The sequence below is a fragment of the Hippocampus zosterae genome, chromosome 11 (assembly GCF_025434085.1).
Source record: "Hippocampus zosterae strain Florida chromosome 11, ASM2543408v3, whole genome shotgun sequence".
Taxonomy (NCBI): Eukaryota; Metazoa; Chordata; class Actinopteri; order Syngnathiformes; family Syngnathidae; genus Hippocampus; species Hippocampus zosterae.
In genome coordinates this window covers 4,595,390-4,621,032 of record NC_067461.1, presented here as the reverse complement: position 1 = coordinate 4,621,032, position 25,643 = coordinate 4,595,390, and the positions used below count along the sequence as shown (strand labels likewise).

The following is a 25,643-nucleotide window of genomic DNA, read 5'->3' as shown; positions in this document are numbered from 1 at the left end:
GCATTCACACTCTCCCTTTGCATTTTTGTTCACATTTTCGGTAGTAGAAGTTTGACAGTAATGAGGTGTCATATTTCCTCAAATGACGGCCGCCCTTTTATAGATTGCGTGCGGTTTTCAGTCACCGCGTGCCTCATCCACTCCCACAAAGAGAAGACTTCCTTTTCCAGTTTCTTTTCTGGTCAGGAAAAAAAACAACAACAAAAATAGAAATTATCTTCGTTAATAAACGCAACTGTTCATTGTACAGTACTTATACGCTGTTTTTGTGCTCTGGCCATAGCCCCGTCTAACTGTAGAGTAGTTGTGCTCTTGTGGAAGATAAACAATTCTAAACTTTTCTTTGGGGGGGTGACAAGCTATGCAACAAAATAACAAAATGATGCAGCACTTCAAATCACCCAGGAATAAATCAATTCGCTATGACACGGTGAATCGAATGGCCATGACATGTGGCGTCCCTCAAGGGTCAATCGTTGGACTCTTTTTGTTCACATGTGGGGTCCCTCAAGGGTCAATCGTTGGACTCTTTTTGTTCAGTCTGTACTGTTAAATTCTATACATTCCATGAAGTCGAAAAAGCAAATTCCGCCAGTCCAGACGTGAGTCACTGTGCGACGCAAATGTGGCGGTGCAGGCTATTTACTGTACAGCCCTGAGTTTACACCACACATTGTCGGAGGACTTATCTCGTCACCCTTTACTGCCATTGCTGACGGGCGACGCCTCACCTTGCGGCGGCCGTGTTTAGCATTTCCTAAAGGTCAAACCTCACATTGTCACGCAGATGAATATTGATAACTGCGCAGCTCTGACATCCATTTGGCACTCGGGGCGGGGGAGAATTGATTAGGCTGTCATTGGCTGTAATATTGCGTAGATTGAGACAGAGGGGAATTGTCTTATTCCTGCAGCTATTATTGTGTCGCCCGTGTCCATAACTCAGAGATATGTGGCGGCGAAATACTTGTGGGAAGTTTTGACGGAGTTCAGCAGAGAGGTGCGTGTCGCCAGGTTGTGGGACGAATTTAAATGAGGCAACTATGACAAAATGTCCACGCACGCGGGACCTTGCAATAAGATTTCTTGAAAGACTCACTGTGTGGGTGATTCCACTGATCCGGTGCCAATTTTTTTTCTGTTTGGGTGGTAAAAACAACAAAACAAAAACAAACAACAAAAAAACACAGAGAGGTGGCAGAAATTGCATCTCAAAATGTTTGATATTTAAAAATAAATAAATACCATTTTGAAATGGAATTGATGCCCCTTTCGGTCAGTTCTGCCTTGGAAAAGAGGTCAGGTCAAATAAAATCAAAATAAAAAATCATCTATGACTTGGTGGGTTAAAATCTCAGTTTAGTTCTTGTTAATTTGATTTATTTTTTAAGTCACTGTGATGTGCTGAACAGGACACGCTGTTAGCATGCATGCTATGAGGCTACAGTTGACGTATTTGCTAATGCTATGCTAAAAACACACTTCTGTTACTTTGACTCAGACGATGAATTTCAGTCCAAAAAGTGATTCATTCGACATTAAAATAACCTTAAATATAATAAGCTGCAGGGCGGCCCGGTAGTCCAGTGGTTAGCACGTCGGCTTCACAGTGCAGAGGTACCGGGTTCGATTCCAGCTCCGGCCTCCCTGTGTGGAGTTTGCATGTTCTCACCGGGCCTGCGTGGGTTTTCTCCGGGTGCTCCGGTTTCCTCCCACATTCCAAAAACATGCGTGGCAGGCTGATTGAACACTCTAAATTGTCCCTAGGTGTGAGTGCGAATGGTTGTTTGTTTCTGTGTGCCCTGCGATTGGCTGGCAACCGATTCAGGGTGTCCCCCGCCTACTGCCCGGAGACGGCTGGGATGGGCTCCAGCACCCCCCGCGACCCTAGTGAGGATCAAGCGGTACGGAAGATGAATGAATGAATGAATATAATAAGCTGCTTTATTTAAAATGCCCCATCACTGTTACGTATTTATCCTTGATTGATTCGCCGAGTCAAAAATGTCCTGAAAACGAGGCATTTTTGTGCAACTTTGCTGGTGTGTCGTCGGTGTTGCACGTACGGTACCTTTTGAATTTGTACACGGCAAAGACAACCAGACCCATCAGAGCCACGGACACCAGCATGATAATCGCAGTGCTGCTGTGGCTGCTATCGCTGCCGTCCACCAGAGGAGCTTAGGAGAAGAAGACCGAGAGCCCAAATGGAAATGAACAACAAAGGACACACATGAATTCAATCCAACCCGTGCGGTCACCCGAATTGAACCCGCGTGCTCCCCTCCCGTGGGTGTGCAAGCGCGCTCACCTGGCGACAGTCTGCTGGCGTAGACGTTCACCTGCACTCCCGCCTTGAGTGTGAACTGGACGAGGTCCTGGTTTAGAGCACTTAGCAGCACCTGCGAGAGCTGCGACGAAGGAGGAGGCAGGATTGGCGGGCAAACGGTTAGCGGCAATGCTCGCGCCGACGCCATCAATATTTCAGCCTTAGTCATTTTCCTTCAGACGCTTGAATTATGAATTTTTCTTCTCCGTCTAAAGCGGAGCAAATGTGGCACGGGAGGGGCGGGGGGGGGGGGGAGACGGGGGATGAAAAAAAACCAACAAAAACAAAAAACAAACAAGCTAGGAGTCGGCACGCTTTTGATGCTGATGGAAGCCCTGTCAGGTAAAGGGCGTTTTGCTTTGGTGAGTCGGTGACATTTGAAAATAAATAGATATTCATTTATTTTTGTTTTTTTGGGGGGTCGTGACAGATGCGCTTTGTCTTTTAGAACACATTTAAAAGCTCAGTCAAGAAGTTAAATATAAAAGATGAACTAATGCTGTCAACACCGACCTACACTCACAAAGGTAAATTCTGATATTTGTTGCATTCATTTCATCCCAGACGGTCTATTTGTTTCTTTTCGGAGCATTTCTCTTGGCTCCACTGCTTCCATGAGTTTTTTTTGTTTTGTTTTGTTTGTTTGTTTTTGTCCAATCAGATTTTAGCCTATTTGTGTTGCTATGTCAGTCAATGTCATCTGTCCATCATCTTCTCAGGACAGAGGTGGGTAGCGTAACCACAAATTCTGCGTTATCGAAAATTTGCTGAGGGCGGCCCGGTAGTCCAGTGGTTAGCACGTCGGCTTCACAGTGCAGAGGTACCGGGTTCGATTCCAGCTCCGGCCTCCCTGTGTGGAGTTTGCATGTTCTCCTGCGTGGGTTTTCTCCGGGTGCTCCGGTTTCCTCCCACATTCCAAAAACATGCGTGGCAGGCTGATTGAACACTCTAAATTGTCCCTAGGTGTGAGTGTGAGCGCGGATGGTTGTTCGTCTATGTGTGCCCTGCGATTGGCTGGCAACCGATTCAGGGTGTCCCCTGCCTACTGCCCGAAGACAGCTGGGATAGGGCTCCAGCACCCCCCGCGACCCTTCTGAGGATCAAGCGGTTCGGAAGATGAATGAATGAATGAATGTGTTGCTACGTCAATGTCATCTGTCCATCATCTTCTCAGGACAGAGGTGGGTAGCGTAACCACAAATTCTGCGTTATTGAAAATTTGCTGGGGCTCTACTGAGCCATTTCTGAACAATCTTCCAAGAAAGTAATAACATGTTGCTTATTTTGGCAGGCCTGAATGAATATTGATTCGTAAAAGGATGCACGTGGCACCGTCGTGTGCTATTACATTGCATATTTGTACAGTATTGATCCTTTCTGTAGTTGCGACGTGTCTGCAATGGTATTCCGAGGTGGATTTAGTCCCCCACTGAAGGTCCAGGTACTAAACGCATGACCCGCCGCTCTTTAAGTAGCCTACACGAGGCTATCGCAGAAGAAAAGGGGCCCATCTCAGTTGTCAGCTCATAGCTCAATAAATCCACCGCACTCCCTCTAAAATCTTTCCACTGGTTGAAATTAAAGCGCTCGACGCAGTATGAATAATGACTTTTTGTTCTAGTGGCATATCAGGGCCAGTAAATCTATTACACATTTTAATAAGCCTGCTGCACACGTGCACTCCAAACATATGTGTGTGTTTGTGCGTTTTGTCAAGGGCGGGGCTCAGTGAACTGAAGATTTATTACCCTATTGTCCGGGTGCTTCTGCCAGGTAATCAGACAGGCTTACGATAAATACATCACTTTAATTCCCAATCCAGGCCTCCTGCCCCAGTTTGCCTCCTCGGTTGCTGCCAATTATACGACGCATCAATGTAATTAAATACCTATTAACTTTGTTCAAGACTGAGCGTGAGCCTCAACAGTCGTGTTCGCTCGGGCCACACCGAGGTCTCAACAGCTTGCGGCTTAAAAAAATTAGCTTGTGTTGCTATTTTAATGATCGCTTTCACAACAGGGGACGACGTCTGGATAAGATTAGGAATCGCGGTGCTTCATTCTATGCGGCGCTTGTCCTGATTGGGGTCACGGGTTACGCGGAGCCCATCCCCCGCAGATTTTGGGGCGAGATGCTGGGTATGCCCTGGACTGGCTGCCGGCCTGTCACAGAGCACAACCATTCATACTCACATTCTCACCGATGGACAATTTGGAACTTTCATTGAGCCACAGCTGAGATTTGAACCCAGCACCAACTGTGACATAGATTTAATGACCACAAGTCCATATTCTAGTTATTATTTTAGCAAACTGCAGTTGAAAATGACACCAACAAAAAAAAGTCTAAGATCATGTACACGACACCCCCCCTGTATATGCTCTACTGTAGTGGTCAGAAAAAAGTGGTTGTTCTATGTGGGACGACATTGCCCTCTAGTGTTAAGATGGTGCTTTACACTAAAATGGATAATATTAGGAAAATATTGTCCTGCAGTCCCAAAGTTATCTGGGAGAGGTTCCAAATCACCGGTGACTTCACCCTACGTTGGAGGGGGGGGAATAAGTGTCAAGTCAACCTATTGGAGGGGAAAGATAAATTCCTAAATGTTTGAAGTTGTTCTGTTGTGAAAGTTGGCTTCCTCACTGTTCATCACAAAGACGTTTTCATGAATAAATACATTTCAAGATTAAAGTAAAAACAACACAGCAAAAAGTAATGAAAGCCTCTTTGGTGATTTTCAACTCTTTTTTTAGGGGGGGGCTTCGATTATGAATGGATTAATGAACATGTACCTTCAAGTTTGCTTGATGCCGCTAATTAAGCGCATTGTGGGTGCAAGGTACAAGTAGCAATGCAGACGATCCGGATCCAAATTGAGTTTCTATGTTTAGAAGCAAACTCTCACAGAGCATTATTTATAAAAATCACTTCTTTTTTTTTTTGGAAGCCTCCACACTCGAGTTTTTCACAGAAACACTGCGAGCACAGACGTGTGAAATGTAAAACAGCATAACGCTGATCAGTGAGAAATTCGCCTGCTTGATTTCTTCACCTCGTCAAACACATTCTGACTTTGCGAGAGGCTGCCCGAAAGGTGAAAATAAACAGGTAGGAAATAAGATCTTAAAAATCTGACATATGGAGTTGAAGCAACGGCACAGATTTGGGCTTTTGAAAGTGCCGTTTAACGGATGTGTACCTGCTCGAACGCAACTTGATGCTCATGCGCCTTAAGGAGCAACGTACCTGTTCCAGATGTTGCCGCTTTTCACCCGCGGCGCCGCCGCCGCGCCCCTTGTTGGGAACGATGAAGATTTCGGCCGTGGTAGGCAGACCGGGGAGCACGCTGATCAGCAGCTGATCCTCGCTGATCCCGGTGACCTTCCATTACAACGACAACAATTTGAAGAGACTCATCCAAATACGATTACAAGTATGAAAAAAAAAGAACACGACTGGCAGCTTTCTGCTTTATATCTTTTGCCAAAGCAGTATTCACTGTCAAGTCACGAGCGCATTTATGTTGTAAGCGGAGGTCGGCTGTCCAAGTATTCACGGTCTGACAAGACAGAAGGTCAAAGTGAATGTTTTATCCACGGGGATATATTTAGAGCCCGCTATCCAGGTCTTTTACATAACCCCGCTGCCTTTTGGACGTCGACTCCTGTAACGAGCCGCATCGAAGGCCCTGCTGCTCGTTTGCCATGTCGAGAGCGAACGGAGAGTGCCGGATGAAAATTCACTTTTGTGTCGCTTTTAAAAGGCCATGGTGGCAATAACTGTGCCTTTGGAATTATGCCGACCTTGATGTTCTTGGCTGGATTTACACCGTCACGGGCAATTTTTTTATTTTTATTTTTTGCCCCGACACAATTTTGGACATGCGTCATGAAGCCGTGTTATGAAGCAGTGTCATGAAGCAGTATGTGGATATTCTCAGGTTGGAATTACAAATGTGGACAAAAATCTGGTATGTATTGTAAAATTCCTGCCATGAAACCGCAACTATTCCCTTCATTTTATCGCGTTTCTCTTGGCTGCTTTGCTTACTGCTCTATATGGAAGTTCCATTTTTTTCCCGTCCTATAGGAAGTCAGCCTCTCTTTGTCGCTTATGTGCCCGGTGGCCAGAATCGGTTGTGCTGCGCTATATTAGCAAATGCACTATTCCTTGAAGCAATCAGATTTCCAATTTGCCCCCACGGGATTAATGCGGTGGCCCTCGATGATGTCAGCATTTTTTCTGCAACCTGTACATATTTAATCGTCTCTGGTGAATATGGTGTACTTCATTTAAAAGTGTACATTTTTGTCATGTCAATAGTAAGCAGCGTCAAATGCTGCAAAGCTGTTGTATGGTGTTTTTGTATAGTGCTGATGAATTAGACAACTGTGATATTAAGAGATGGATTAATTTGGTCCCCAATGAAAGCCTTCTGCCCACAGACCCGCAAACACACAGATCGGTTACTCCCTAACAATGTCAGCGTTGCTATTGAAATACACTGAATTGTGTACACACCCACGTCGGCGCAAACAGCACCAAAAAAAAAAGTGTTTGTGGGATTCCTGACCTGAACCACAGAGCGCCTCACCACCCTCCCGATGTCTGTCCGCCACTCAGCAAGATCGGGATTGGCATCATCCAGATTAGAGGAAAAAGCCAGAATATGTGACTGGAAATAATCTGGAAAGCGAGGCAATCACATATTCGTTTTAGTTATTTCACCGTGAATCATCATTTCAATCACTGAAGTATGGAACACAAAACCAACTGTGATGATCAGTTTAATAGGGTATGTGGTTAGCTGTGGCTAATTGAAGACTCTAAATACATTCCAATCTAGACGGTTTTAAAGATTTAACTATTATGACAAAGGCACATAAATTATCTCACAGCGAGAGAAATGAAACGGGATTCAACATATCACGACTCAGTGGCCAATAAATGAGTATAATAAAAGAAATGTGCCAGGGATTTGCTAACGGGAGCACAAGTTAAAAAAAGTACAGTGATGAAGATCAAAGCAATGTATAAAATGATTTTTTAAAAAAGCAGACATATGTAGAGATGTTTTAACAAGAAAAAAAATTGCACTCTACCCGACTGTACTTTACTCAAGTAATATGATTTTAGAGAATGCGGGAAAAAAATCAAAAATTAACAGTTTGTTTCATGCTTCAATGCCCATCGGCATTGAGCTTTTTGTGTTGGGCACGCCTTGGCCACAAGGGGGCAGTGTAAGACAGATGCACAGAATACACATTGAAGAGTTTCACAACTGTCTCCATGAGATGCAGTAATATATATATATATATTTTTTGTTTGTTTGTTTTTTTGCAGAGGGTAAAGAACAAATGCTGAATATACGCCTGTGAATATTCTTATGTTATGTGTACATGTATTGCTGCCCTGTTTGTCTTCAAATATCCATAGTTAAAGAGACCAGTCCGGGGTTTCGTCCCTTTCTTGACTACCAGCTGACTGGTGACCTTGAACATACTGCAAGTAGTAGAGATATTTTCCCTATCACCATGACGTGAAAAATAAATAAATAAATAAAACATTAAGGCGTTTACCGTAAACCGCCACCGTCATGTGGTCCTGCTGGACCGTGTTCCCGACTGAAGCCTGCACAGTGACCATGTGACTTCCTTCCCGGGTGAATGTGAAGGACGTCCCTCCAACCAGGCTGAGCAAAGGCTGAAAGGCCAACGAGGAAGGGTGTGAAATGTTAATTGGGCAACGAGGAGAAGTTAGTGTAAATCTCACCTCTGTTTTGTTGTCAAACCACCAGTAGTACGTGACCGTGCCCACGTTGACGGGCCGCAGTGCCGTCGTGAAGTTTACGGCTTTGTTCTTGACGGCCACGGACGGACCGGAGAGCTGCACCTGCTCCAGCAAACCTTTGAGCGGGGAAACACAAGATGAGGATCCCAAATAAGAACTTCAGGTGGTCAATTTGCAACATGAATATTGCGTTTCAGGGAGCTGTGGCACAGACTTGGGTTGGAAAGACTATAGTGACATTTCTAGCTTGAATGTGATTCATTACCAATTGGGAATAACGTTTGGACTCTCTTTTCAGCAGAAAAAAAAATTGTATATTTTTCCATTCTTCACCAATCGGCATTACAAAATGGCTAAGTATCATGAAAATGGCAACAAAAAAAAAAACGGAGAAAAAGGGCTTTTTGTAAAAGCATGCATTTCAATCACGTGAGGCACCACTGCCACCTACTGGTCGCTTTTTTACATGATTTACAATGCAAACGACTTATTCTCGTTCACATATTGCATCGGACCCTCCTCTTCTCTATGACCTCAAAAAAAAAAAGACTTCGACGTACAAGTACGTCCTTGGTAGGCGGGGCCTAATTTTAAAAAGACGTACAAGTCCGTCTTGGGGAATGAAAGAGTTAAGAACCTCATTCAAAACGGCACTATCAGTTACCTAGCCCAAGGATGAGGCCACTACATGATACAGAATCCCTGCCATCACGATGAAACGATGCTTGTGACTTACAAGTGACGTGGAGGTACAGAGTCACCCGATCAAATCCTAGAAAGTTGCTCGCGATGGCAGAAACTTTGTAGATGCCGACTTTGCCGTAGACGTGCTTGACCCCGTCCTCGATGGAGCTGATGTTCACGTAGGATATGGCGGTGCCGTCGCCAAAATCCACCGTGATGCTCGTCGTCGAGCCGAGGCCCTTCAAACCGGGCAAAGGAAGACAAATATTCATTTCCGCCAGAAGCGACGCCATGGGACGCTCGCCGCTCGCGACTTGTCGAGAAGTCGGCCGGCACCTCTTCGAGAAAGACCAAGAAGGTGACGTTCTTATCGAGCGTGGCTACCAGTGTGCCCTCGCTGGTGAAGAGCTGCAGGCCCTTGGGGACTTGACTGGGACACTTCTGTCGCCTGGGGCTGTACTTTGGCAGAGTCCCCGCGGTGCAGTTGTTAGATAAAGCTCGGCGGTATCTGCGATCGAAGCCAGTGAGGACACGAGTGAAAAATGGTTTCCAACACGGAAAGCAATCAGTCAGGCTAAGGGGCATCCTAGTGATATGCGGTCGGTATAATAGTGCTAAAACAATCAAGCTTACCCGAAAAAAAATGACCATTAGCCATGAGGCTAACCATTACTCGAAAGCACTGGTCGCCATCTTGGTGTCCGAAGACAGCAGGTGCCCCCCCCCCAACCCCCACCCCCGGGACAACATAAGAACCCGCTGGCCTGTTCTAAAAATAGCTCACGATTAATGGGACATTAGAATAATTTTCTGCATAAAGCAGTGGTCTCCAACCTGCGGGTCGCGGACCGGCACCGGTCCGTGGGTCATTTGGTACTGGTCCGCACAGAAAGAATGAATAACGTACCCTACTTCCGTTTTATTTATTTCGGAATCTGAAAGATGTTTTAATTTGAAAAATTACCGGATTCTCTCTTAAATCAGTCTACATTATGTCACTTTTGACGCAGGGTTGTGCTTCTCGGTCACGTGATGGGTTCCCACTAAAATGAAACCTAGGAGCGAGCAAAATTTGTAAAAAAAAGAAGGCAACATTTAATATTATTCGGTATCAGGAGTCCTATTTCAAATACGGCTTTATTTCAACGGGGAGGTTCCCACGCACCAAGTTCACTCTACATAATAAATGGCAATGATGAGTCGTAATTTTCATGCTCTTTGTATTTGCGTTGTATCTTATTTTGAAGGCATGTTGCGGCCACATAGGACCTTCCTCGTGTCATGATTCACGTTTGTTATTATTATGTTTCGAAAATACCACCGTTTTCATGCGGGTCACATCGTATTATTTTGTTGTATTTATCCGTCACACCTGAAAATATTGTCTGACATTAAATCGGTCCATGGGGCAAAAAAGGGTTGGGGACCGCCGGTATCGGGGATCCGTTGAAAACCCATGCAGAGAGTTCTAGAAAGAAATTTCCGCAGGTTGACATTGATCCGTGTCCTACATGGTTCACCCCCTAAGCATTATCCTATTCTTGAGCCCCTCCATAAAGATTTCATTCTTGCTTGGAAATTCACATTCAGAAGATGGGAGGAAAGCCCTCTTTCCCATCTGTGCTTCCTTGTATATACTCCGTGTTTGACGTGACAGTGAAATGACGTGACGGTGTACCCTGTGGAATTGAGGAAGCTGTCCCCGTTGATGCAATCTCTGGATGTGGCCGACGGAACAAACCAGAACGATGGCGTGCAGCTCCCATCGACCTGCCTCTCAAATCCATAGTCGCTGTTACATGTGGAACACAAGAGACGTGCCGGGTGTGAGCAAAGCTTCCATGCGCCGCATTCGAAAGTCGTTGGATAAGCAAGATAAAACTGAATTTGTGGCCTCTGACTTTACTTTAGCTTTAATGCTTCAATGACAAAACTTGGGACCAGTGCACTCTTTAAAAACACACACACAACACACACAATTATGACTTTGCCGAGCCAGAGAAAAATTTCAGGCTCTCGGCATCGCAGAATTTGATAAAGCGTTATTAAGAATTCTTTAGCAAGCACGCCGGCGCTCTCGATCAAAGAGATAAAAGCAAGTACAAGACAATCTTGAAAGAGGGAAACACTTGACGCGCGACAACCTGTCATGTGAATTTGATTTAAAATGTTACAAGGAATAGCTCCTAATTAAGTCTTGTCCATGAGCCAGTTTGAAACGACGCACAGGAGAGGCGACAATCTACTGCTGTCAAACGAGCTCCTTGTATCTCTTAAAACGATCTCCTTGAAATGTTCGCCGGTGATTCCTCCTCTTTTCCGAGGCTGATTACACGCTTCCTCGTCGCTGACTGCCACTCACCGTTATGCTCGATTTTTGTTCTTAGCAAAAAATAAATAAAACAAGAAGACTGAACAACAAATTCTACAAAAAGTGGGCCACATTGTAGTTACGGTTTCCCCGAGCGGGCCATTACGAATTTCGTGAAATCATATAAATGTTTGACCACCTCCACGTATGACATATACGATGCACAACAAATTGGTGGATAACTAGTTTTAATATCAGAAGTCAAGAATAATGGTTAAGTTCAGCCATTGTTGACGTTAATGTAATAATTTCATAAGGAGATCATGCTTGCAATATCTCTATGTAATGATGGATTACATATGACAATTTGAAATTTTTGGTGCAGAGGTCAGCATGCATCGTGGTAAAGTTGACATGCTTGACTTGCTCTCGCGGGCCACACAAAATGATATGGCGGGCCAAATCTGGCCCCCGGGCCTCGAGTTTGACACGCGTGCTTTGGAATGATTTGGACAGCACATTTCGTGGCAGAATGCCGTACCTGGTTTACGTCAAAGTGGAAACTGTATCAAGACTGAGCTTCAATGAGAAAGGGGGGGGGGGGGCAAAGTCATATCAATGCATATTGAACTTTTTTTTTTTTAATTAGTAGCCCGGTCATAACCGCCCTTTCAAAGTCTCCTTTTGTATTTGTCCCCAGACTGCTGCCCGTTGCGCAACAGCCGACCCTGAATTCTCCGACTTCCGAGTCGTATCGTGAATCGTGTTCTGATGGGGTCTGTCGAAGCGTTCCGCGGATGAAACGAGAGGCTTGACTACTAAGTGAAAAGTTTTCAAAGGCTTTTTTTTCCCCGTTATTACATGTTGCAGTGAAGTGAAAGTGTGTTTTCTATTGAAACGATGCTGCAAAGGAGAAAAGAGGAGGAGGGTGGGGGGGGGGGGGGACTCACCACTCAAAATCGGCCTCTGTGCACGGACAGGATTCTGACATCTGAGAGATGTACTGTTCTCTGGCCTTGACACATCGAGCGTTTACTCGCAGTTTCTGGAAGATTCTCTTCATTCCCATGATGCACACTTCTCCCTGCAATGAATAATGGATCATAACCATCTCACAGGCTTCTTCTTCTTCTCTTCGTGTCTTTGTCTTCTTCCCCCAGCTAGCTTTTCATAGCGAGACCGAATCAAAAGGAAGCACATCGCCTCGCGACGGCTCACAAGCCCGAAGATGGACTCACCTCATTGTCCAACTGCCACGTCACGTAATCTTCCGAAGTGCAGCGGTGTTGAAAAATGGAGCGGAAGTCAATTTTGACGAGTTGCCACTCGGATCGGTGACTGAAGTGACCGAAGATTCTGCTCGTGACAAGTCAAAAGGAGGAGAGGGAGGGGGAATTAGGTCAGAACTTTCGGTGCACTCAAGATAAAAAAAATATTACTTGCTCCAACAGACTGGCTTTAATCAATCGCAGGCAGCTGGGGGGGTGGGGTTGGGGGGGAGACATATCTAGGGCAAAATTAAACACGTTCAAAGCCGCTTGGAATGGAAAAAAAAAAGTCTTCAAAGGCTGATATGTCATTGTGACTCAATTAACCGTGCGGCAACACGCCAATTAGTTTCTTTTTTACATCTCTTACGTCATGATGAGGGTGTCCTCTCCGGGCTCCCCCAGCACCCCGTCGACATAGAGCGGCGAGGAGGTGAAGCTAAATTTGTCCCAGTTTCTGCCCTCATCAAAACTCAGCCTACGGGGTAGGAGGGAAAAAATGAAGAGAGAGCCAAAGATGGATCACAAACAGCCCGGCCAACAAAGAGACAAACGTCTCTCGCGTGAACATTGATATCCTACCAGATATGTCTAATAGGCAGAGGTGTGTGTCGGATAGCCACCAGAGATCCTCCTTGATTCAGGAAAAATACGCTGTACTCTTCCTGAAAAACCTACACACACACACATACACGGCAGGCGGCTTTATTTTAGATGATTGTTTTTTTGACTTCGTGCAGCAGCTGGCGAAGGCGTAACAAACAGCCGTACATGAAACAAACGAAACAAACAAGATGCAGACTCGTCCTCGGTTGTTTGAACTAACGAGAGCATCAAGATGGGTTGACTTAACAGAGACTCTGGCCCATGGCAAAAAAAAATAAAAATGTGTGTTTTATTTGCTGGCTTTTGAAAACTCTGTATTCTTTTTTTAGGGAAATGAGAATAGAACAACTGAGGGCTTGCATTCGACTTTACTTTCAATACTGTCAGTTATGTTTGGGGATCAGACGTCTTTTATTCGCACCCGCAACATGAGTCATTCTTGGTGATGCATTTTGTATACACTCGCGGCCGCATTATCGTGGCAGTCAATACAAAAGGAAAATTCACGGATGAGGCCTCACACTAACCCGCTCCATTGATGAGTAGACTGTCGCTGGGCAAAAAAAAAAAAGCTTCGGAATTGAGCACTGCCCATTTTACTCAAATGGGGCTCATTATGTTGACTTCTTCAATAGGCGTTTCCAAAATAAGAGGACTATTTTCATTTTCCCAAAATGGCTGACGTCCTGCTAGGCGTTTCCAAAATAAGAGGCCTATTTTCATTTTCCCAAAATGGCCGACGCGCTGCTCAATTTTGGCGATTGGTCCATGAGACATTTTTTTGTGCATCCTCCAAATTTCATGTTGAATGGTAAAAGTGGAGTTGAGGGCAATTTTTTTTCCTAACTTTCCCCACGGCGCTACTGAATGGATTTTGAAAGGTTTTAGAACACATTTCCCCCAACGTCGAGGGTGTGCCGCACTTGTGTTCTTGTTGCAAGCATTAGAAATAAAATGGAGGAGGGGGGGGGGGGGGGATCTGTGTTAGCAACTACTAAAATCCAAATATATTTCATAAAACATGATTACAAAATCAACTTTGTGCTGCCCTATGTGATAAGCCCTCATGAAATATTTAGTTTGTATATTTATTATTTATCTTGTAGTGGTGTAATAAACTGCAATGCGTCGTACTTTGTTTTTCTGAACGTTTGGTTACCAAGTTAAGCTACTCGATAGGGTCAAAATAGTCGAAGCAGCTCGGAGTAGGATGCTCACAAATACCTCGGTGACAACCTGTAGTTCGCCCAACATTTCGCGTCATTATCTGGAAGATGGTATTTGTCGCTGATGAAGGTGTCAAGATGACTTTTTCAATAATACTTACGAGGGAATACTCATCATAATGTACCTCTCTCCACGTATTGCCGGCGTCTGATGTGATGAAAATGCTGACATTAGTGGTGGTAAGTTCTGGTCCGACGACTCCTGCAAATCAAAAACAAAATCAGAAGAAATATATGATACACAAGACGTTTCCAAAATGAGAGGACCATCATTTTCCCAAAATGGCCGACGTCCTGCTCAATTTTGGCGATTGGTCCATGAGACATTTTTTTGTCTCATGGACCAATTGCAGTTCTATTTTTATTCGAAATTCAGCTCTGTTGGCCAGGACGCATCAACCCTTAAATGTCTCCACGTTCATTTTTTTATTTTTTATTTTTTTACCAGTAATGTACAACGCAACTGACACGGGAGTCACAATTTCACACACACAGAAAGTCACACAGAATTTAAAGTTAACCTTTGTCACAAAAACAAAATAAAAAAAAGTCACCGATATATGCTCTGTATTGTTTGCACAAATTTGATTGTTGACATGGTCGCCGGCAAAGGGCTAGCTAGCATCAGCATTAGCATCTTGCGTCTTTGCGCTAATCTCAAACCTTCACTGAGATTGAGAATGGGGAGGCTGTTGCTATCTGAACTTGTTGACACCCAAATTTTATTGCTACAATAATTCTCAATCGCCAAGGTGCGGTGCCTAAACAGATCCAGTAGATGAAGCTACGGTGAAAAAAGATTACACCGCATTCTACGCAAAACATTAAAACTGATCAAAATGAACAAAGCCCCTCTCACAACTAATCAAAACAAACTGTATCCGAGTAACAAAAAAAAATCCAGACGAACTCAAAAACGAACTTCAGCAAATAATACCCTCACCCGATGCAATGATAACTCCAGGCGCTGTATCTTTGCTGACGATGTTTCCAGAGGTGTAAGGGTTCTCCGAAACGTGAAGATGCAGATGTAACGAGCAGTACGGCTATACAGGAAAAATGCACACATGAACACGCCGACGGCAAATCACGCTCTTAAGTTTGTCCGTTGTTTTGTTGAGCGGATTTACAAGGAGCAGAATTCTGCTGGCAGCCAACGATAGCATCCCACACTTACTTGCTCACAGTCGACCCGTTTGCCTTGGAGATCCGTCGACGGGGCCCGCAGGAGCCGCCAGTCTCTTCCTTTGTTATACGTGATATAAGTTTTCACTTGGTTCTCGACAACTTTATTTGACAGAAACACCCCTTTAATCCCGGCAACCTGCAGAAGATGAAACGCAAGAGCGGCGGGGTGAAAAGAAAGAATACGGGGAAGAAAAATAAGGGTGTAGGGGCGGGGGAGGATAAAAACAAGCATACATTATTCAAACGAAAGCAAAGCCGCAGCTCAAGTTTGTAGAGAAAGACATGTCAGAATTCGATGAGATGTTTTCCTGACAGGGAGCACTATTTTGCACCATCTGTAGGACCGTGCAGAATCAAAACAACATCTGGCATAGCCCTGAGATAATCAGACGTTTTTGTTTTTATTATTTTCACGTGCAAAGAGATGGCGACTGGCATTATAGACGAAAGTTGTCCGGGGCGCCAAATTGGGCCCACCCCTTATTTTATGTGGCGTTTACTTCATGTTTCACGTTTGACTCTGTTGCGCAATTTTTAATTGTCGTCAAATCTCGATAAATCCGTTAGTGAGACTTCTTCATCCACCTCGCAAGTGTGCCATATCAAGATGCTGATTTAGAGATCTTTGCGAACAATATTTGAAAGAAATGGGCTTTTGGTACGCACAGAAAAAAAGGAAAAAAATCCAAGATGAAAAATGGGAGTGAAAACGAAACTTGCATTCAGATTTCATATTCACATTCATCAACTTGACGGATTTATTTGTTAACATCGACATGGTTTCACAGTCATAACGCCCTTCGAAGGGAAACCATAACTACAATCCAGCCTGTGATACAAATGAGTTTGACAACCTTGCACTGGAGCGTCGACACTTTTTTTTTTTTTTTTGCTGTTTAACACTCTCATGCTGCTGAGTCACAGCAGCTAAATGATTTGCAAGGCGGAGTGTTCCATGAATGACGCTGGTGATGCCCATCCGAGCCGTTGTTGGAATGCAAACAAGCATTAATCAGGACTCCTACACACACATCCAGTCCGCAGTCATGTGCGACCTCACTCTGTCAACACGCATCCTGGGAAAATGCCGATTGCAAACCTGCCGGCTACAAGTGCTGCCGCTACTGCTGGTGCCTGCTCGCTTTCACAAACCGACTTTTCTCCTTATATAAGAGAAACCTGGCACAGTAAAAAAAAAAAACTTGCAATGCGTCAGCATCTGTTCCATTATTGCCGTACCGGCGCAGAATAAGAAAAGATGCTTGTGATTCCGGTGGATGCTTGTCAAAGGCAGACTTTTTGTTTGTTGACACTTCAACCGGAATGTATTTTAGGAAAGTAATTTTTTTTCTCCTCCTGTTGTTTGCCTCCCGTACTGGGATAACGAAGAGAGTTTGTTTTTTTCTTTTGGATAAACTGAGTCCCAGCTAATCGCCTTGGCCACATGGGGGCAGTATAATACAAACATAGAGATGTATTTATATAAATTGATCGATTGATTGTTTGATGCGGCACGGTCGACTGGTTGGCACGTTAGCCTCACAGTGCCGAGGTTCAATTTCACCTCCGGCCTTCTTATGTGGAGTTTGCATGTTCTCCCTCTGCCAGCGTGGCTTTTCTCCGGGTATCCCGGTTTTGTCCCACATTTGAAAAACATGCATGGAAAGCTCTAAACCGTCCCTAGGCTGGTTGTTCGTTCATGCGTGCCCTCCGATTGGCTGCAAGCAGTTGAAGGTGTGCCCCGCCTACTGCCCGAAGACACGCCCGTGACACTTGTGAGGACACGCACATTAGAAAATGCATGGATGAGTCCACGATTGATTGATTGACAGATACATGGGAATGGTCACCGCTCTTATAACCGCAGAAATATGAATTGTTCTTCGCAGAGGATAAAGAATACATGACGGTGAGTATTCCCATATCATGTGCCGCCCACCTCGTAAAGGTCGATCATGATGTTGCCTTCCGGCCCTCCGCTGCTCACCACGTCCTCCAGCATCAGCGTGAAGAAGAGACCCCTGGACTCGGACATGTACAGGTTGTACGAGTCATTCTGGTGCCAGTCTTGAATGGCTGCCACCACCTGGTTGTCATCGGTGCTGATAATCTGCAAATCCTAAATGGAGGTGGAGGTTGCTAAGTAACAAGGCCCCAGTGTCAAAAGAGGAGGCACAATGTTAATGGCACACGATTGTGATTTCTCACTTGATAACTGGCGGTAATTGAGAATAACAACGTCCAGTGAGGCGCATCCTCCAGTTTGTGACCAAGATGGATGAATATGTGCAATACGAGATTGCAAATCACTCTTGACCCGACACCCCCCAAGCACCCACCCTCTTAATGCACAACATTATTTTGCACTAAATGATATCAGAACACAGCGCTAATGCAAATTAGCTTTTCTGCTTCAAAAGACTCCGCTGGAGATGAGGGGGCGCGCTCACGCGTAATTTAGTTTTGAGAATTAGGAGTACATGGTATGACTTAGCCACTACAAAAAGTATATTGGATCGCATGACCTTTTTCAGAACCAGTCCAACAGTTTTTTATCTTTATTTTGTCGCATATCTTTAGACTGCACCAGTTATGCGGCTGGGGATTTTTCATCCAATCAGAATCCAGCCTCTCGGTGTTGCCATGTCAATCTAATCTCTCCCGAGACTTGAGAATCCGTAATGCGAATCAATTTAATTTACATTATAGTAAATTAGCAAAGGGAGGCTACTCTTGAACCAATCCGATTTCAAACTCATTCTCCCAATGCTAGCAAGCACTCCATCGATGATATTGGCATTTTGCTTGACATACTTTGTAAATATCGTAGTTTGCCTATTGGTAAATTCGTCTCTGTACGTTTTTTTTATTTTATTTTACCCATTTTGGATAAGCCGGGATGTAAAACCAGTCGAGGTGTTGACACAGAAGTAATGCCGGGTTGAGCTATCGACTAATCTGCCCTTCATGTGTCTTGTCTAAGCTAGCACTGTTCTTGTTTTTACGGCAAGGGAGGTTGGAGTGTTCGGGGGGGGGGGGGGGGGGGGCATCCATGTTGAGAACCGGAACCCGTAGACAAGAAACCTCAACGGATTTGGCAGATCAAGCCCAGATCCTTTGTAGTCTCGTCTCGGCGTTAGCGCAAACATCAAAGCATCCTGATACACACTAAGTCCGGGAATGGTTCAACACTCCAGACACTGCTTCATGTCGTCTTACTTTTGGCAGAGTGTACTTTGGAAGCTTGACCGGGTAGAAGGAGTGTCTTCTGTAGGACACGTAATGGACGGACTGGCCTCCTGTTGGCACCTAGAAAAACAACGCAGGTAGTCACACGTGAGCGACGTGTCGGAAGTACTAGCTTAAGTGCTCACGACGCGTGTCAAACAAGTCACGCTGCGCTAAGACGCCGGACGATTAGAACCCAGAGCTTGAACACACAACACTGTGATTTCTCCATCTCGCCTCAACTCCCACCCACCTCCCCCTTGCGGGATAATGGCCCCCCTTTTACTTAATGAGAAACACGAGTGTGCATTAAGACACAATTGAACGCGACGCTTTTTACGGCTTTTAATCGACTTTTAATGAAGCCAGACCTTGCAATAAAATAAAATAAAAAAAAACCCCACCTGGATGAAAACATATTCATCCTGCACCACCAGGGAGTTGGGGATGATAAACCCGGGGAAAGGCTTGCCCTTGTTTCCCTCTGAGCAATTTTGAAGTTTGCAAGTGATGTACTGCGACCCTGTGGGCAAAGCCAGACAAGAGAGCTAAAAATACAACAAAGGGGGAGGAAAGACAAAAAAGAAAACAAACAAGCTCGTGTGGGCTAACGATGAAGGTTTTAGCTGCGCTCATTGCCGGATTTCAAAACTGCTGAATTTTAGGGGGCGAGCGAGATGGGCTCGTGAGCTGTCCAGGCTTGTTAGCGTCAGCCCGACGAGCCGTCTCCGGGGACGCGACATTAACACACTGGGCTTCAGAGGACCGCCCTTTCTCTCAGCGCCGCGGCCCAGGAAAGAGCCAAGTGGCCGTCTGGCCTTTGAAAAATGAATTAATAAAGCTAATTGCGAGCCGAGAGCGAATATTTCCGTCAAGGGAGCCAGCGTAAGATTTCAAGGAATTGAAAATGAAAGTTAAGAGAGACGCTGGCCCGAGTACTGACGTCCGTCAGAGACGTTGATCTCCAGGTGGATCATTCCTTGCTCTTTGTCCAAGCCCAACCTGGACCTGAAACAGAACGAAAAACAACAAGTTTGTGCCAACACAGCTCAAAGACTACTTCAACCCCCCCGCCCACGACAAGAGGAGACGCATCATGTACACGAAGAAGACGATCACGTTCACGATCAAGCGTCCTCCTCCGCCTGCCGCCTCGTAACACTTAATGACTAATTCAAAAAGAGGCTGAGAGCTTTCGCTGCCAGATGCGGCTCATCTCTGAGGCAAGTAAGCTGAGTGACGACAAATCCATGAGGGAAGTAGCGCCAGATGGGGAACAATGCAATATAGACAAGACGCTTTGCCGTCGCAACCGAGAGCTCTCTTCAAGTGACCAGAAAGCGAAAGCCGATCAATTTTCTGGAGCTTCAATTTTTTTTGGGGTCACACGAGATTAATATGAAAAAATAATCAGATTTTAACTTCAATGTATACCATCCATCCATCCATCATCTACCGCTTATCCGGGGCCGGGTCGCGGGGGCAACAGCTTTAGCAGGGAAGCCCAGACTTCCCTCTCCCTAGCTACTTCGTCCAGCTCTCCCCGGGGGATCCCGAGGCGTTCCCAGGCCAGCTGGGTGACATAGTCTCTCCAGCGTGTCCTGGGTCTTCCTCGGGGTCTCCTCCTGGTGGGACATGACCGGAACACCTCACCGGGGAGGCGCTCAGGAGGCATCCGAATCAGATGCCCAAGCCACCTCATCTGGCTCCTCTCGATGTGGAGGATGTATACAGTATAGTGTAGTACAGTATAATGTATACAGTTTATATATATATATATATATATATATATATATATATATATATATATATAAAACAAATAATTTATATATAAATATGTATATAATGTATACAATTGGAGACAAGGCGTTCAAAGCGCCGACACATTACTTTGAAAAACTCATACTTATAAGTGTTGTGTACTTTTTAACCAAAAGTCAGACTGAAACCCTCATTAAAAACCCGAACATGAAATCCTAGGCTTGGCCGGAACCCTTAACTTTGAAAACTGTCTTGAAACCTTACTTTAAAAGCAAATCAGTGTATCACTGATGGTTATCATAAATGAGTTGAGCAAATAAATGAACCGCACAAAAATTCTTGAAAAGAGGCTGCCCTCTCCACCCCCCCCCCCCCCAAAAAAAAACAGTAGGGGTTGGCTCACCCAAAAAAACAAAAAACAAATAGAATCAAATACAAATATTACAAATGGAATTTATTGTCATTACGCATGCGTGAGTACGGAGCAACAAAATAAAATTTTTAAAAAATTAAAAAACGACCAACAGGATAAAAAAAGAATGGAGAACCCTGACGGATGACCTTGATGACCCCCTCTTGGATGAAAAAAAAAAAAAAAACATAAGGGGGAGGGGAATAATACTTTGCTCCAAAAATTTCCCAAACTTTGCTCCAATAAGGGAGGGGCACAGTGTGTGACTGGAAGAAACCCCCGGCAACAGTCACATGAATAAGAGACATAAACGACAACAATTCAAATAAGGGGGGGGGGGGCTATCGGGCCGTGACTGCAACCTCTCAAGGCAAGGCAAAAATAAATAAAAAAGCGGCCCGGTAGTCCAGTGGTTAGCACGTCGGCTTCACAGTGCAGAGGTACCGGGTTCGATTCCAGCTCCGGCCTTCCTGTGTGGAGTTTGCATGTTCTCCCCGGGCCTGCGTGGGTTTTCTCCGGGTGCTCCGGTTTCCTCCCACATTCCAAAAATATGCATGGCAGGCTGATTGAACACTCTAAATTGTCCCTAGGTGTGAGTGTGAGCGTGGATGGTTGTTCGTCTCTGTGTGCCCTGCGATAGGCTGGCAACCGATTCAGGGTGTCCCCCGCCTACTGCCCGGAGACTGCTGGGATGGGCTCCAGCACCCCCCGTGACCCTAGTGAGGATCAAGCGGTATGGAAGATGAATGAATGAATGAATGAAAATTAAATCCTCAAATAGTTCAATCTATGGACCCCCGGGATGGGGGGGGGGGGGGGGGGGCTCACCCCATTATGCAGTCGTTGAAGGCAGGATAATTTTAGACCAATAAGATTGAGTGGCTGTACCTAATGTAGTGTCCAGGGCCTCTCCCGATATGAATCAAACATCCGGTGGCTGTAATAATAATGCATTATTGTATTATGGATCATACGCGTATAATAATCTGCCAGAGTTGGAAAAATAATGCCCCGTAACAGCTATGCGATCCATATTTAGCCGTCATGTTTTGACGATTCTCTGCGATAACGAGCGTCCTTGCGGGAGCACTAATACAAGCGGCTCGTCGATAAAAGTGACTGACGTGTGACCTGAAGTGCGCTTTATGGCCAAGGTGTATTTAGTCATTGCGCGTGGCTTTCGGAAGGAGATTTTTCACACCGGCGCTAATGCGGTGACCACTTGTTGTATTAATAGCGTCTGTTTTGACACGGGGCCGGCTTCTTCTCATTTTCCATCGCGCGCGTGCGCTCGCGACGACTTCAATATAACGAGCCGGCGTCCTGCCTCCCTCAGCACTCTGTAATTGCTTGCCAACTCCATCTCCTTTAATGGACTTTCTGTCCAATACTTCATCCTATTCTATCAGCAAACAGCGCCCCAGGCCCCCCCCACCGTTTGCTCCGAGATGGAACCCCGGCCATGTTAAACTGCCCCCAGGCCCATAACTAACACACACACACACACACACACACCTGCATCTACTGCATGTTAAAATGTTCTTGTAAATCATATTTGTTGGGTCAGGGCTCGGGGAGTGTGTGTGTGTGTGGGGGAGGGGGGGCAGGATGCAGCAGTGTAATTCCTTCGTAGGGACATCAATGTTAAAAGGAATTTATGGGAATGTTCCCATTGAATTTATTTCCTGAGGAGAAATCAAATGGAACAGAAAAAACGAGGCTCTTCATCAAGCGCGGCTTCAGGAAGAGCAACAAATATCGTGAAACGCCATTTTGGGGACTCTGACATTTTTTAACGAACTTAGGGTTGAAACTCGGACATGAAAACCTCATTTGAAAGCCAAACCTTGACTTTAAATCATTTCTAAAAATACAAACTCTGGCTTAAAACGTTACTTCAAAAAACGTAAAGCCCTTATTTGAGACCCCACCCCTCCCTTAAAGCCCTGTTTAAAAAACAAAACAAAACACAGTCTGGCTTGAAACTAACTTTGGAAACTCTAAGCCCTAAACTTAAAAATTTGAAGCCTTACACCTGACATTTACCCCTCATTTGAAACCCCAACCTTGGCTTGAATTCCTTATTTGAAACACGAACCCTGTCTTGTAACCCTACTTTGGAACCCAAACTCTGGTGTGAAATCCAACTTGAACTCCTAATTTAAAACCCTAATCTTGGCTTGAATCCTTAATTAGAAACCCTACCTAGAACTTAACGCCCTTATTTGAGACCCCACCCCTCCCTTAAAGCCCTGTTTAAAAAAACAAAACAAAACACAGTCTGGCTTGAAACTAACCTTGGAAACCCTAAGCCCTAAACTTAAAAATTTGAAGCCTTAACCCTGAGATTTACCCCTCGTTTGAAACCCCAACCTTGGCTTGAATTCCTTATTTGAAACACAAACCCTGTCTTGTACCCCTACTTTGGAACCCAAACTCTGGTGTGAAATCCAAGTTGAACCCCTAATTTAAAACCCTAACCTTGGCTTGAATCCTTAATTAGAAACCCTACCCATAACTTAACACCCTTCTTTGGAACCTCAACCCTCACTTAAAACATTGGCCGTGGCTAGAAACCCTAATTTCCAATCATGAATGCTGCTTTCAAATCCCACTTTGAAATCAAACGGTGGCTTCAAACCTAACTTTAAAACCCTAACGTTGACTCCCTAAACCCTAACTTGAAACCCTCAACTAAAACCCAGTCCTTTGCTTTATAATTCAAATCGAGACTCGAAACCCTAATTTCAAACCCCCATTTGAATGACGCAAACCAAAGACCCCTGTTGACTTCATGAAGCTGCAAATGGACAATCAAACATCCACGCCGCACTTCAAGGTAAGGCTTTGAAGAGAGTTGTCGGGCGGGAGGCAAACAATTTGCGCCCGTCTGCATTTAACACGCCGACGTCTTTTGGCTTAGCTGGGAGTCGTCAGCTCTTCCCTCTCGATGGTTCTCAAATCAACAACAATAAAAAGGCGTTTTCAATCAAATATTGATCAGGGCCCTTTTAATCTGGGTATTTACATTGATAAAAGGCTCCGACCGACGCGTGCAAACAACGCCTCGGGTCAGGAATGAATATTCACCAGCGATCAAACCCAAAACGCGGCACGGGCGATGTATTGATGTGATTATTCGATATTTCATGAGTTGAATGCCTTCACGTTATCAAATATTAACCTTCATGTGTAAACTCGATGCCTCGTACATTATGCAACAACAAGCAAATAAAAAATTTAATAATACATAAATTACCAAAACAAGTTTGTCCTCCCTAAACTTCTTCGCAGTGCCGGCCATAATCATATCTTGTCGTATTTCCCACCGGTTTTTAAAAATCAATGTTGTACTTTTTCCAGATAAATGTCAACCGATGAACAGACATTGATCGATTTGGAGGGGATGTGATGCTTCAGCGTGAGTCATCCCACATTTACGGACCACACTGTCCGACAAGAGAAAGCATTAAAATGTCTCTGCTGTTTGAGAAAACGCTTTTTGTTGCACGTTGCTTTGAAACCATGACATTCAATTGTTGATTCCCGTCTCCTCCTCTGTACTAAAAGACTTTCTCTTAACTTGAGCGACTCCAAAATGCCACACAATCAATCAAGGCTGACAGCATCTCATTCTTCTTCTTTATAGCAGATAAACAGGTGGAAGTGCTTCGACGTGAAGTCTGCCATCTAGTGGTCAATGGTGTTATTACAATGTAAAAAATATTTTCCACAACGTTGCCCATCCCTGACCTAAACCAAACCCTCCGTACGCAAATAAAGCTCCCTTTTTTTGGGGGGGGGGGGGGGGGGTTGCATTGTATGCATTTCCGTGCGCCTATTTGTTGACTCACCAGTAGAATCTGTTGGGGACAACGTTGTCGTGCACAAGCTGCCACTTCCTGCCAAATTCCACGGAGACGTACAGCTGGAAAGAAGAAAATTCAAAGATCACATTCAAGGGAGGATTGCGATCGAATAAAAATTTTCCGGAGTCTTTATTTTGGGAAGTGCTGTGAGAGGATGAACTATGCCGTTAGTGCAAATTTAATGCTAAAGATGAAATGCTCCGCAGACAGGCGGCGCTTTTTGATATGCAAATTCACTTCTGTATTTAAGTACTACACTGACTCAGCGGCATTCGTGCTTATTAATTGGCAAGAGGGAATACATTATCATTTTTATATATTTTTTGCCATTGTAAACTTTTTTTTTTCGCCTCCATGCCGAGACACAAGAAAATAGTTTTCTGGTTCTACATTTGCATACACACGGTTCTATTTTTAGGAAGCGTTCTTTTTTAAATTCCGAGGTCAGCAATAGTGTAATGGTACACACAGCCAACATTGACAACCACGCCGACATTATCTTTTTTTTTCCCCCATTAAAATGAATGGCAAATACATTCCGACCTTCCGTATCCGGGTCACGGCACCAATTGAAAAGTTTTGAGGAAACGCTAACTGGTTTACCTTTAATGCTTGCAATATTATGCTAACAGTAACTATACCAACAGTAACATAGTAAAACTAGTTTTCTATGCTATTACTAATTTATTATACTTATTCTACAAATATATTGCTAATGCTATATTTTATATTGCACTTATATTGAACTGTGTACAGTTCTATTTTGTGCAATGAAACACAGGGGTCAACGTTGATTCATTTTTCATCGTATGCCGCCGCCCCACAAGGGCAAATAATGTTTCTTCACTCGTTTAAAAGAGATCCTAAGTGAAGTGAACATGTGCTTGGAAAATTACGGGTCTGACACTTACCATGTGGTTACATCATCATGATGACGCTAAGGGGACACATCTAATTGGTTCATTTGC

At 44.6% G+C, this 25,643-nt stretch overlaps 1 protein-coding gene across 1 annotated transcript in view; it reads right to left on the bottom strand.

Moving 5' to 3' along the window:
• LOC127610556 (VPS10 domain-containing receptor SorCS1-like) overlaps positions 1-25,643 on the bottom strand; it is a 48,090-nt gene that overhangs the window by 2,282 nt on the left and 20,165 nt on the right. The window contains exons 5-25 of the mRNA XM_052080814.1: positions 24,661-24,734; positions 19,577-19,641; positions 19,038-19,156; positions 18,625-18,714; positions 17,345-17,524; positions 15,395-15,541; positions 15,161-15,263; positions 14,343-14,419; positions 12,968-13,059; positions 12,756-12,863; positions 12,356-12,473; positions 12,068-12,201; positions 10,485-10,598; positions 9,143-9,314; positions 8,859-9,045; positions 8,105-8,238; positions 7,912-8,035; positions 6,906-7,018; positions 5,579-5,713; positions 2,312-2,411; positions 2,072-2,180 (exon numbers count right to left, since the gene is read on the bottom strand). Of these exons, the coding sequence (XP_051936774.1) occupies positions 2,072-2,180; positions 2,312-2,411; positions 5,579-5,713; positions 6,906-7,018; positions 7,912-8,035; positions 8,105-8,238; positions 8,859-9,045; positions 9,143-9,314; positions 10,485-10,598; positions 12,068-12,201; positions 12,356-12,473; positions 12,756-12,863; positions 12,968-13,059; positions 14,343-14,419; positions 15,161-15,263; positions 15,395-15,541; positions 17,345-17,524; positions 18,625-18,714; positions 19,038-19,156; positions 19,577-19,641; positions 24,661-24,734 (2,495 nt within the window). The remainder of the gene's footprint in view (positions 1-2,071; positions 2,181-2,311; positions 2,412-5,578; positions 5,714-6,905; positions 7,019-7,911; positions 8,036-8,104; positions 8,239-8,858; positions 9,046-9,142; positions 9,315-10,484; positions 10,599-12,067; positions 12,202-12,355; positions 12,474-12,755; positions 12,864-12,967; positions 13,060-14,342; positions 14,420-15,160; positions 15,264-15,394; positions 15,542-17,344; positions 17,525-18,624; positions 18,715-19,037; positions 19,157-19,576; positions 19,642-24,660; positions 24,735-25,643) is intronic.